General features: G+C 37.9%; 1 protein-coding gene and 1 non-coding gene across 2 annotated transcripts; both read left to right on the top strand.

The window, feature by feature from the left end:
• Nucleotides 1-1,986: 1,986 nt before the first annotated feature.
• On the top strand, nucleotides 1,987-2,553 carry LOC108477569 (uncharacterized). Its single transcript, XM_017780101.1, has one exon. The coding sequence runs from the start codon at nucleotides 1,987-1,989 to the stop codon at nucleotides 2,551-2,553; it is 567 nt and encodes a 188-aa protein (XP_017635590.1).
• Nucleotides 2,554-13,058: 10,505 nt separating this feature from the next.
• LOC128286217 (small nucleolar RNA R71) lies at nucleotides 13,059-13,165 on the top strand. Its single transcript, XR_008276761.1, has one exon. It is a non-coding gene; the product is annotated as a small nucleolar RNA R71 (small nucleolar RNA).
• The last annotated feature ends 79 nt before the right edge of the window (nucleotides 13,166-13,244 follow it).

Genomic DNA, 13,244 nt, shown 5'->3' with positions numbered 1-13,244 from the left:
GGAATAGGGTTCCGCTATTATATTTTTATTTGTGAAAGATCCAAAACATTTTATTCAACAAAAAATGACACTAATGATTTGACGATTATTCTTATTATCCAATTATTGGTTTGATGTCATGTATTTATTATGATTTTAGGGTATAAATGACTTTCCTTTTATAATTTTTAATTTTTTGAAATTTATATTATTTATAAGTTTTATATTTTATAAAATTTTAAATATTTTAAAAATATTTTATTAATTAAAAAATATTATTTAGTCTGCTATCCTAGCATGTTTCTGTCTACTCTCTGTGGTAGTTTTTAGGGTTTTTCTTTTGGTTATTTGTTTTGGTGTGACGACGGGTTTGGGTTTACTTTTATTCTTGGTTTTGGCAAGTCGATTTAGCCAATTTTAGTTGACGTAATAGAATGGAAGCAGAATTTGCGGGGTTAACGCTAGATGAAGAGGAAGAAACGATTTTACAGGTACCAGATGAATCTAATACAGAAGGAGGAGTGGGGGATTGTTGACTTGTGGGATGTTTTCTGACAGCAAGCATGATCCATTTTCCGACTATGGAAAGCACATTGGCAAATTTATGGCATCCGGTTCGAGGGGTTCAGATCCGAGATCTGGGTGAGAAAAGATATTTATTTCAATTTTTTCATATTATGGACCTAAAGAGAGTCATTAAGGGTTCGCCATGGACTTTTAATAATCATTTATTGGTCCTACATAAGCTGCAGTGGGGCGAGGATCCTTTGAAAGTCCCTTTAATTTTTTCTCCTTTTTGGGTACGATTACATGATGTTCTTGTTGGTTTTTTTCTTGGAGAATCTGGCAGTCCAAATGGGAAATTTTATAGGTACTTTCATGGAGTATGATGGTTCAAATTTAGGGAAAGAAAATAGGAATTTTATGAGAATTAGAGTTCAAGTTGATATTCAAAGGCCTTTAAAAAGGAAAAAACAGATTATGTGTTATGGAAAGTGTTCCTATGTTAGATTTAAATATGAAAGATTGTCACTGTTTTGCTTTTATTGTGGACGACTAGGCTATAGCGACTCTTTTTGTGAAACAAAGATGGAATTTGGAGTAGAAATTGCTGAGATGGGATGGGATTTATCTTTGAGAGCACAATCTCGCCGAGCTCTAATGATGAATAGTATGTGGTTACGGGAAAAAGGAGAGGGGCAGTGGGGTAGATGTAAGGAGGAAAGACAAAAGTTGGGGAGTAATGAGAGGGGTCTAGAGCCAAATATGCACAGTAGAAATAATATAGATCCCGTATTGGGGATTAATTTAGAAGGACGAATAACAAACTTATGGAGTGAAAAGGAAAAAGCAAAAGAGGGTCAGTTTCACACCTTAATGGAACATGATCTTGAAGATGGAGTGCTGGTAGGAGAAGAGGGTAAAAAGAGGAATAGAGGAGAGATGGATGATTTTTTGGCTAATGAGGAGACGACCAATTTGGAGGGAAGAAAATGAAGGGTAGGGGAAGTCAGTCATTTATTATCAGTGGCTGCCAAGAGGCAAGTTGACCGGTTGCAATGAAACTATCAAGCTGAAATGTCTAGGGTTTGGGGAACCCGCGGATAATTCGAAGACTTCGGCATGTGCTGAAGTTACATAATCCCCAAGTTGTCTTCTTCATGGAGACAAAGATTTATAAGAATTGGATGGAACGAGTTTGAAGAAGTTGTGGTTTTCTGCATGGTATAGATGTAGATTCAAATGAGTCTAGAGGAAGGCTATGTTTAGCTTAGAAGTTTTTCGCAGAGACATATTGATGTGATTATAGAAGAAGTTGAATAAGGAAGTAAATGGAGATTTACTGGGTACTATGGGTCCCCTTATTCACAAGATAGAGATGATGCATGGACTATTTTACATCATTTAGGTGATTTTAAAGAGCTTCCCTGGATGGTTTGTGGGGGCTTCAATGAAATTTTGTATGGTTTCAAAAAAAATAGAGGTTTACCTCGCGAAGAAGGGAGAATGGAAGTTTTTCGAAAGGTATTAGAGGACTGCAATCTGGTGGATGTAGGTTTTACGGGTAATTGGTTTACGTGGGAAATAGGTAATCTGCCAAGTACTAATATCCAAGAGCGATTGGACAGGAGAGTAGCAACTGAGGAATGGCTTGCTCTTTTTCCTGAATTTCAACTTCAGCACCTCCCTCATACATTCTCAGATCATTGTCCATTACTTATAAACACAAAAAAGAGGGATGTTGGGAGTACATCTAGAAGTTTAAAATTTGAAGCATGGTGGGTTTTGGAGGAATCGTTTCTAACTGTAGTTAAAAATATCTGGGCAAATGCGACAGACGATTTGTTGAGCAAGTTAGAAAGTGTGAAAAGGGACTTGGAGAGGTGGGCTAGACAGATTCAATATAATAGAAAAGAGAAGGAAAAGATGTTAACCTCCAAATTGAGCAAGCTGATGGAAGTTGAGAGAAATGATGAAAATTTGGCAGATATCATTGATACGAGAATTCAACTCAATTTTGAGATTGATAAAGATGAGCGTTACTGGGATCAAGGGCACGAGTCAATTGGTTAAAGTTAAGGGATAAAAACACAACTTTCTTCCACAAATAGACAACACAAAAAATACAGAAGAATAGAATTCGAAAAATACAGTATGACAACGGACGAGAAACAGATGTAGTAGGTGAAATGGAGGAGATTGCTAGATCGTTTTTCCATGACTTGTTTTCGGCTGGGAGAAGGGGAAATTATGAGCACGTTTTATTAGGAATTTCTAGACGCATTTTTTATAAGGATAACTCAAAGCTCACTGCGAGTTATACAAAGGAGGAGATCCAAGAAGCACTGGCAGAACTGGGCCCCACAAAAGCACCAGGAAAGGATGGTTTTCAGGCGATATTTTATCAAAAGTGCTGGGCAATTATCGGGGAAGACGTCACAACTTATTGTCTTAATCACCTGAATAGAGGTATGGAGATCGACTTAATTAATAAAACAAATATTGTGTTGATTTCTAAGGTTGTAAATCTATCGGATATAACTCAGTTTAGGCCAATTAGTTTGTGTAATGTAATTTATAAATTATTGGCTAAAGTTATGACAAATCGTCTTCGTTCGGTAATGGATAAATGCATAGATCTGGCCCAAAGCGCTTTTGTTCTAGGGAGGCTAATTTCGGATAATATCTTGCTGGCTTATGAACTTCTACATACATTGAGACACAAGAGGGCAGGGAAAAAGGGATGCATGGCGGTAAAATTAGATATAAGCAAAGCCTATGATAGGGTTGAATAGAATTTTGTGGAAGATATAATGAAGAAGTTGAGGTTCGATCTGAATTGGGTGGCTTTACTTATGAAATGTGTTACTATAGTATCTTATTCGTTGGTCTTAAATGGGAATAAAGGGGATACTTTTTTCCCTTCAAAGGGATTGAGACAAAGTGACCCGTTGAGTTTATTTTTATTCTTATTTTGTGGAGAAGGTCTTTCTAGCCTTATGAAGTTAGGGATACATGAAAAATTAATAAGAAGAGTTAAGGCAAGCAGAATGGGCCCTCAGATTTCTAGCATACTTTTTGCAGATGATTGCATTTTATTTGGGACAGTAACGGAAAAAAATGCCACTTGTTTGAAATATATACTACATGAATACGAAATTCTTATTCGTTGGTCTTAAATGGGAATAAAGCGGATACTTTTTTCCTTTCAAGGGGATTAAGACAGGGTGACTTGTTGAGTCTACTCTTATTTTTATTTTGTGGAGAAGGTCTTTCTAGCCTTATGAAGTTAGGGATACATGAAAAATTAATGAGAAGAGTTAAGGTAAGTAGAAGGGTCCCTCAGATTTCTAGCATACTTCTTGCAGATGATTGCATTTTATTTGGGACAGCAACGTAAAAAAATACCACTTGTTTGAAACAGATACTACATGAATACGAAATTTGTTCGGGTCAAAGAGTTAATTTCTCTAAATTTACTATTTTCTTCAGCACTAATACAGAGGAGGAAGTCCGAAGAACAATAACCAGAGTGCTAGGAGTTCGCAGTTCCAATGATCCTGAACGATATCTAGGTTTACTTAATATAGTGGGAAGGAAAAAGAAAGCTGCATTTTAGGTTTTGAAAAATAGACTACGGCAACGAATTGATAACCGGAGCATTATGTATTTATCCCGAGGTGGTAAAGAGGTATTTATTAAATCCATTTTACAGTCTATACCGACTTATTCAATGGCGTGTTTTTTGTTTCCTAAGTCTCTATGTACAGAATTAGAAGGAATAATTTCTAAATTTTGGTGGCAAAAAAATAAAAGGAAAAAAAGGGATTCATTAGTGTGCCTGGAAGGATATTTGTGTGCCGAAAGAATTTGGTGGTCTTGGTTTTTGAAGTTTAGATAAATTTAGTATCGAATTATTAGCTAAGCAGGGTTGGCGCCTTATTAATTATTCCAATTCTTTATTAGCCCAAGTCTTAAAAGCTAAGTACTATCCGAATGTGAATTTTTTAAATGCTCCATTGGGAAACTTACCTTCACTTACCTGGAGAAGTATTTGGTCAGCAAAAGGGATACTAGAGAAAGGTTTCTGTTGGAGAGTAGGCAGGGGAGATGGCATATCAGTATGGACTAATCTTTGGGTGTCGAGTAATGAGGAAGATAGATTACAGAATCATTGCAGAAAGGAAAACATCAAATTAGTGTCTGACTTAATTGACGAAGGTAACAGAACTTGGAAAAATTAGTTGATTGTCAATACCTTTGACGCGAATATTGCTAGAAAAATCCTACAAATCCCGTTGGCAAAATTGGCCTATGATGATTTTCAAGTGTGGAGAGGGGAGCCATCAGGGAATTTCTTAGTGAGGAGTACCTATAAACTATTACAAGAATCTACATTGATCCCTAGTAATTTTATACAAACCGATATCAAAAAATTTTATAAGAAATTATGGAGCTTGAACATGCCCTCGAAAATAAAAATTACAATATGAAAGATTTCGTGGAATTACATTCCCATGTTTTCTAATTTAAAGCTGAAGAGAGTGATTGCGGAAGATCGGTGCTTGAGGTGTCAGCAAGAAGTAGAGGATGGTAATCATGTTTTCCGATTCTGCCCTACAACAAAAGAAGTATGGAGGCTGTTAAATTTTGCATAGGTACTTGAAAACATTTCCTTAGTATTTTGGGTTTGGCTTACCTGGGTTTTTAACCATGGAACGAAAGAGCAATATAGACTTTTTTGCTGTGGACTCTGGATGATCTGGTCGAACAGAAATAAGTTAATATATGAAGAAAGAAAGCTTAACAGTTGGGACATTGCAAAACAAATCATTAGTTACATATCAGAGTTAGAAGGAATAGAGGAAAGAGCTCTTAGCTTGGAAGTAAAATGAGTACTCAACAAATCGAACAAAGAGCAAATGTGGCAATTTATTTTGACGCGGCTTATGATCAGCAAACTTCCAAATCTGAGCCAGGTTTGGTTGTAAAGGAAGTGGGGGTAGAATCTTAGCCTCTAAATAGGCTCTTCATTCCAATGTAGCGTCTCCGTTCGCGACGGAAGCATATGCAGGGTTACAAGCTGTAAGGTTAAAGAAGCAAATGGGTTTTACTGTTCTACACATAATAGGCGATTCGAAAACGGTTATAAAAAAATGCCAAAGTGCAGACCGGGACTGATACATGATGTTCGTTACAAGTTTTAAATATTTATAATGAATTGTTCTTGAAACTAACTATAATCATGATGAAGGCAAGTGTACCTATCGAACAGTAGTATAGCTTTAGCAAGACCGGATTATCAAACCCAAAGGAATTAAAAATACTAGTATCAACTTTCTTTTTATTATCTAGCCTAAAAAATAAAAGGGTTTTGTATATCTAACAAATTAACTAAACTAAGAAATTACAGAAAAGAAATTTCGGGAAAATACTTTTTGGAAAACTCGATTGATTAAGACAATACCTAAGGAAAAATCCACCTAGACTTCACTTGTTATTTGACTCTGAATCAGACGATTTATTTATTCAACTTGTTACGTAGAGATCCCTAAGTTATATTATTATCTCTCTCGAGACTAACAACGTCTAACCCTAGATTTAATAATTGAAATCTCTTTCTAATTAACACCCTAGGGTTGCATTAACTCGATCTATAGATCCCATTATTAGGTTTCACCTTAATCCGGTAAAATCTTGTCACCCTATCTTTAGGCGCGCAACCAACTCTGCTTAATTATGACAAATTTACTCTTAGACAAGGTCTATTCCTCCTTTGAATAAGAGCTTAACTTGAATCAATATCTTGGAATATCAAAACAAGAATTAAGAACACATAATTAAGAACAAGTCAAATATTTATCGCACAATTCAGATAATAATAACAAGATCTGTCTTAGGTTTCATTCCCCTTAGGTATTTAGGGGTTTTAGTTCATACTAATGAAAGAACACATCTCAAAAGAATAAAAATAACCAAACATATGAAAACCCAAAACTCCTAAGGGAATCTGAAGGGAGATTTTCAGTCTTGATGGTGAATCCGGCTTCTGAGATGGATCGATCGGCTTTCCTTGAGCAATTCCTTGCTTCCTCCTCTGCGTCTCCCCGTCTAAGTGCCTCATCAGGTGTTTAAATAGGCTTTGGAATGCCTAAGAGCCCTCAAAATTGGCCTTTTCAGAATTGAACTAAACTTGGGCTCGACAGGGACACGCCCGTGTGCGATTGCTTAAGGCCGTGGTCAAGGCTGTTAAATGGGTACGGGCGTGTAATCTACCCGTGTAAATCGTGCTTTGACCTTGCCAAAAGGACACGGCCGTGTGGTCTACCCGTGTGAGGAGGTCCAGGCCGTGTTGATTTCGTACGTTGGCCCATTTTCTTCGTTTTTGGCCTATTTCTCGTTCCTTTCACTCTCCTATGCTCACCTAAGTATAAAACATGAAATTAAGACATTAGGAGCATCGAATTCACCAATTCTAAGGAAAAATCATCCATAAAATGTGCTAAGTATGGGATAGAAATATGTATAAATTATGGTTTATCAAATACCCTCACACTTAAGCATTTGTTGTCCTCAAGCAAAATCCTTAACTCATAATCAAAATAAATTCTTTTCAACTTATAATTTCTATCGATAATATCTTAAAATAATCCATAGGTAATCATACATTGAAAATTCAACTGAAAGAACATCAAAGTTTCAAATATTCCAAGTTGAGCATTTTATCATGAAAACCTAGGTGTCTCCCCTCATCTAAGTAATTACCTTTGATTCAAAATATCACAGAGTTTCACATCTTCACTAAATATTCACTCAAATCACTCGAGGTGTTTAAGGACAATAAATGAAACACTCAATAGTCAATAATGAAAAGTCATTATCATAAGCTTGCATGAAAATCAAATCTCCACCACTATAAATTGAGATAAAACATCAATCAAAAGGTCTTTAGAGGGTTGTAACGTAGCTTTGGTTAGAGGGTGTGGTCACAAACTGAAAGAAAGGGTTAGAATCGAGATTGAATTGAAAAATTGCCTAACTAGAAAAATGACTAGTCATCAATTGCGTACAACAGAGCTTTTTCTCAGAATATGGAATTTAACTTATTTAGCTCAGAAGATCACTACTACTAATATGTATACATGTATTTTTTTTTTAAGAACAAGTCAAATTACAAAATAGAATAAAACATAGCTAAGCAACTATTCCAACTCAGATATCGACAAATATAGGGATCAAATTAATTTAGGGGATTTCAACAATAATGAGTTATGGGTTAATATTGAGGGTAAATCAATGAATAGGTTGTTAGGCTCAAGGGGGTTCACTAAGGGTTAATTGTGAAGGTAGGCTTTTATAGAGTGAGTGGGTTAAACCTAAGTGCCTTTATCATTTTGACATATCAAATCAAATGGTGTGGTCTTGACATGCATAATCAAGCAAGTTCTAGAATAACAATTCAATACTGACGCACTCATAATAAAAGTGAGCATGAAAGAAATAATAGATGCTCTAAAGGCTCAAGATCTCACAAAAATTATGGCTTTTTTTTGTGTGTTTAAACTTGTGACTTCCAACTCAAAATAATACCTACACTTGGGGAAACAACATAAAAGTTTTTAATTCTTCAAAAATCAACTTATCATGCTTGATTCCCTAATGTCTTAAAGTTTAAACAATCAATACATAAATGCCTATGTTTTAATTCAAGATATATCAATAAACATTATAGACTAATTGGAATTCATTCTAATAATAATATGAGAAGATCGCATGAGAATAAAACAAAATTCAGGGATTTTTCTGATATAAAAGACCCCCCACACTTAAGATGTACATTGCCCTCAATGTACAAAGGTAGATATATTGAAAAAGATAGATTTATAATCATATGATAGGGAGAGAAGTGAAACTTCTTGAATGATGAATGAATTCCTCGAACTGGAGTTTTGGAGGGTAATCGGCGTGAGAGTGGAGGAGGATACTCCGGTGGTGTTAGAGGTTCATTAGTCCATAAGTCCTGCGCCAAAAGAATATTATATCTAGTGGTAGCTATGGTCATGGTCGAGCAAGACATGGCAGTCGTGGAAAACATTTCCCGATGGAGTTTTTAGTCCCTTTGTGATGATGAACTGAGGAGCTCTTTATAACTATGACAGAATCAGAAACTTTTTAGGAAATAGAAGGAAGCATAATTACTTGTAATAGAATAGTCGAAATTGATAATTGTAAAATAAAAATTATAAAATCTAATAGAAATAAGTTTAAAGAAAAAATAAAAAGTAGTCTCAAAATAGAATAAAAATAAAAACATAAAATAATAAATAAAAGTTTTCAAACATCTTCATCGCTAGGTGTTTCGCGAGGTGGGGGTGGCGATGAGATGTGGAAGTGCTGACAAATCTGCTATAAAGTAGCATCAATGTTATCAAAGTGCTGAAAACACTGTTGCTCGAATCGAGTAAGGCGCTCAGAGATGTCAGTTTATGAAGCCGCCGCATGAACTGGACGAGAGGGTAGTGGTGGCTGAGACGGTGGGTCCTCATGACGTGGAGGGACATCATCAGTAATGTCCTCAGGGTCTCCCTCCTCGGCTGATTGGGCGAGGCGATACTGAGAAGGGTGGGTTCCTCGACGCTTCTCGATCATCCTTATACTAAGTATGCTCGAGATGTCTTGTGGGGGCATCTTTCCAATAAGAGTAAGGGAGGATGATTGGGCTGCTGTGTTGAGGAGCCCGAAGTGCTATACCAGTCGAGTCACGCAGGGGCCAATGGAGATGACCCCCTCCGATGTCACTCCGTCTGGTGGTGAATGACGAGGGCAATAAAGTAGGCGAGGTAAAGTACATGCCCGTTCGCCATGCTCCATAGAAAGTAGGCATCGTGAATGTTGAAGACGCCAGTGCTCTCTCGACGTCCTGTCAAAAAGTGTGCCAAGATGGCGTATAGGTACCTCAAGGAGGGAGAGAGAGTAGATGTCTTGGAGTGACTCGGGTCCTAAGTGGCTGAACTGGGGACCAAAGCGGACCAGCACTTCGAGGAAGAGTAGTGGATGTGGCGACGGAGAGTGTCGAAGTCGTTCTCATCCGTGAACTCCTCTGTGTATAGGCCCAAAGCTATACCGAACTCAGGCACATTCAACTGGCGGACTAAACCACCAAGACGGAACTGGACTGTTCTAGGATCATCAAAGTTGGTCATAACGTCTTAAACATGGAATGTCGAGCAAATTTTAAGTGTGAGCTCAAGGTACGCGGCTTGATGATCGCAAAGAAAAGGTTCCATGGATCGGTTGTCAGGACTGCTCGTACATCGTCAGCCAACTGGACTTGTTCAAGCATTGTCCAGTCAATGCAGCGGCCCGCACCTAAAGGTCGGGCCTATAGGATTTAGAATAGTTCCTCCTAATTGCCGGGTGGAAATTGAAGGTATGGGTGGCAAATTTCCGCGGTAGGGCCCAAGAAAGACGCTCATTTCCACTTTTTCGAAGCAAAAACGACAGTTTTCGTGCCACGTGAGCTTGACATGGTATACCTACAAGAAGAACAAAGAATGTAACATAACTAACTAACTCAAGAAGTAATTATAAATATAGTTAAACTAACCAGTCCAACCAACAATACTCAACAGTTTAATCTAAATGATAGAAGTTTATATAGCAATTGACATAATAAAAGCATGATTATTTTCAACATAAAATAAATGAACTAGACTCTTATGGGAACACACAAAAAGAATGAATGTATCAGAAAGCATTGACTAAAATGACAAAGAATAAACGTATAAGCATGACTATAGTGAGAACTATGAATATAAATAAAAAATATGCCAAATAAAACCATAAGAATCATAAAATTAGTAAACGGGATGAAGAAAATAGAGAGAAAAAAGTAAACAAACGCTAAAAAGATGAGAATGGGTGTCAAAGATGGAGTTGAAGGTGGCGCACGGGCATGGCAGAGAGGCCGTGTGGACTTGCAGCGGCTAGGGTTAGTGATTTTGGTTGAGGGAGATGATGAATAGTGAAGGTATTTATAGATTTTGGGACACATAGTTAGGGAACACACCCATGTTCCCTAATTTTTGCCCGTGTGATTCGCGAATTTTAAATTTGGGTGCGTCTGACGTTTGGCCCACGCCCGTGTTCCTTGGGCGTGTGGGTGCACACGGCCATGTCTGTCTTTGTTCGCTTCTCCCACGCCCGTGTATGTAGGCCCACGCCCGTGTTAATCTGACAGGTTTGACCAAGGGTTCTAGACACAGGTGTGGCAAATGCCCGTGCTATTTTCTCAGGTTCAACCACGGTTCTATGACACGGGCGTGTCGCACGCCCATGTTGTTTTGGCAGATTCGCCCAGGGTCCTAACGCACGGTCGTGGCGACTTATCGCATCCCGTGTTGGGGAAAATTTCACCCTGTTTTCACATGGCCTGAGGCACACCCGTGTGCCTGGCCGTGTGTGCTTTAGAAAGCCTGCGTTCCATGAGTCGGTTAGTATGTTAGATGTTAAAACTAAAATTTAAATAAATTAATATTGTTAGTACTCGGGTTGCCTCCCGAGAAGCGCTTATTTATAGTCTAAGCTCGACTTATCTCTCTAGGGTGTGATCATGGTGGATCGAGGAGTTTACATTCCTCATCCCTGCTATAAATTTTTTCAACATAAGATTTAAGATGAGTACTATTTACCTTGAATGTGTCAAACTTGGGGTGATTTACCTCGACCGTACCTTATGGAAAAATGCTAGTTACCGTAAGAGGGGTTTCGTCATTCGGTTTAGAAGTGGCGATTCGAGGATCTGCTGCATCTAGTAGTACTTTGTCTCCAACTTGAAGTTGATTTGGTGAGGCATTGAGCTCGTTCTAGCGTAGTTTTGGTTTATCGTGTTTTTTCGGTTTAAATGTCAGCCATTCATCTAACTCCTCGATTCGTAACATTCGTTCTTCATGAGTAGATTCTTTGTTGTGGATTGAACATGGCTGATGTGTGTCTTTCGAACTTATTTCCTGTAAAATAGGTTGCACTGTATGATCAATCTTAGTAGAATAATTTGTACAATCACCTTCAATTTTTAATGTGTTGTTCAGGTTGTGAGCTTGAAGGGTGATTGTTTCGTCTCCTACACGAAGTGTGAGTTCACCTGTGCCAACATCAATAATTGTTCTAACAGTTGCTAAAAAGGGCCTTCCCAAAATTAAAGGAACGTTACTATCTTCTTTTATGTCTAAAACAACAAAATCAACTAGGAATAAAAATTTGTCAATTTTAACGAGTACGTCTTCAATGATACCCCTAGGAAATCTGACAGTTTTATCTGCTAATTGAATGCTCATCATAGTTTGTTTGGGTTTCCCTAGACCTAGTTGCTTAAACAATTTGTAAGGCATAACATTGATCCTAGCCCCTAGATCAGCCAACGCATTATTAACATCTAAACTACCAATTAAACAAGGAACCGTAAAACTCCCTGGATCTTTTAGTTTGTTCTATAGTTTATTCTAAAGAAAGGCTGAAGAAAGCGCGTTCAACTCCACATGCGACCATTCATCTAACTTTCGTTTACTTGCTAGAAGCTCCTTTAAAAATTTAACTGCGTTCGGCATCTGCGAAAGTACTTCAATAAACGGTACGTTAATATGTAGTTTCTTTAAAAGTTTAAGGAATTTACCAAATTATTCGTCTGAGCTGTCTTTCCTTGTCCATTGGGGTATGGCACACAAGGTTTATATTCTGTACTTACTGACTTTGACTCATTGTGGCCTACCTCATCCTTACCTTTGCTTACCACCGTTTCTGGCCTTGGTTCTGCAACTAGACCTTCCTCATCTTGAAGGGCAATCGCGTTGAGTTACTCCCTTGGGTTAGATTCAGTGTTGCTTGGCAGGCTACCTTATGGTCATTCGGAAATCAATTTGGCGAGCTGTCCAATCTAAGTTTCGAGCCCCTGGATTGATGCTTGTTGATTTTTGAGTATTGTCTCGGTATTCTGAAAACAAGTTTCTGACACTGAGATAAACTTTGTTAACATCTCTTCAAGGTTCGGCTTCTTTTCTTGCTGGTAAGGTGGTTGTTGAAAACCCGGAGGATATTGTGTCCTTTGATTTCCTTGACCGCCCCACGAGAAATTGGGATGGTTCCTCCAACCTGCATTATAAGTGTTACTATATGGGTTATTTTGGGGTCTAGAGTTATTGTTACCCATATATTGGACTTGTTCCTCCTCGATGCTAGGGTTGAAGGGTTGATATTCTGTGTATGCTCCTCCTCCATTTGAATCACACCTCATCACTGGGTAAACCTGTGAAGAACTAAGGAAACCATCAATTTTTTTATTCAAGAGTTCTACCTGATTAGAGAGCATGGTGACTAAATCGACGTTATAAATGCCAGCTATTTTCGTTGGCTTTATCCTCATGACTTGCCACTGATAATTATTCGGTGACATCTCCTCTATAAATTCATAGGCATCTTCAGGTGTCTTATTATTGATGGTTCTTCCAACGGCTGCATCTATCATCTACCGAGTCGAAGGATTCAGGCCATTATGAAACATTTGAACCTGTAGCCAAAGCAATAACCCATGGTGAAGGCACCTTCTCAAAAGGTCCTTATATCTCTCCCATGCATCGTAGAGTGTTTCTAAATCCATCTGTACAAAAGAAGAGATATCATTACGTAATTTAGCCGTTTTAGCCGGCGAAAAGTATTTTAATAAGAACTTTTCAGTCATTTGTTCCCAAGTAGTGATTAACCCTTGCGGT

Source organism: Gossypium arboreum, chromosome 12 (genome assembly GCF_025698485.1).
Source record: "Gossypium arboreum isolate Shixiya-1 chromosome 12, ASM2569848v2, whole genome shotgun sequence".
Lineage (NCBI taxonomy): Eukaryota > Viridiplantae > Streptophyta > Magnoliopsida > Malvales > Malvaceae > Gossypium > Gossypium arboreum.
Note: the sequence above shows the minus strand (reverse complement) of the source record. Positions and strands in the feature narration are given on the sequence as shown.

Coding starts and splice junctions, on each gene's coding strand:
- LOC108477569 (XM_017780101.1), top strand. CDS start 1,987: ATGGAAGTTTTTCGAAAGGTATTAGAGGACTGCAATCTGGTGGATGTA.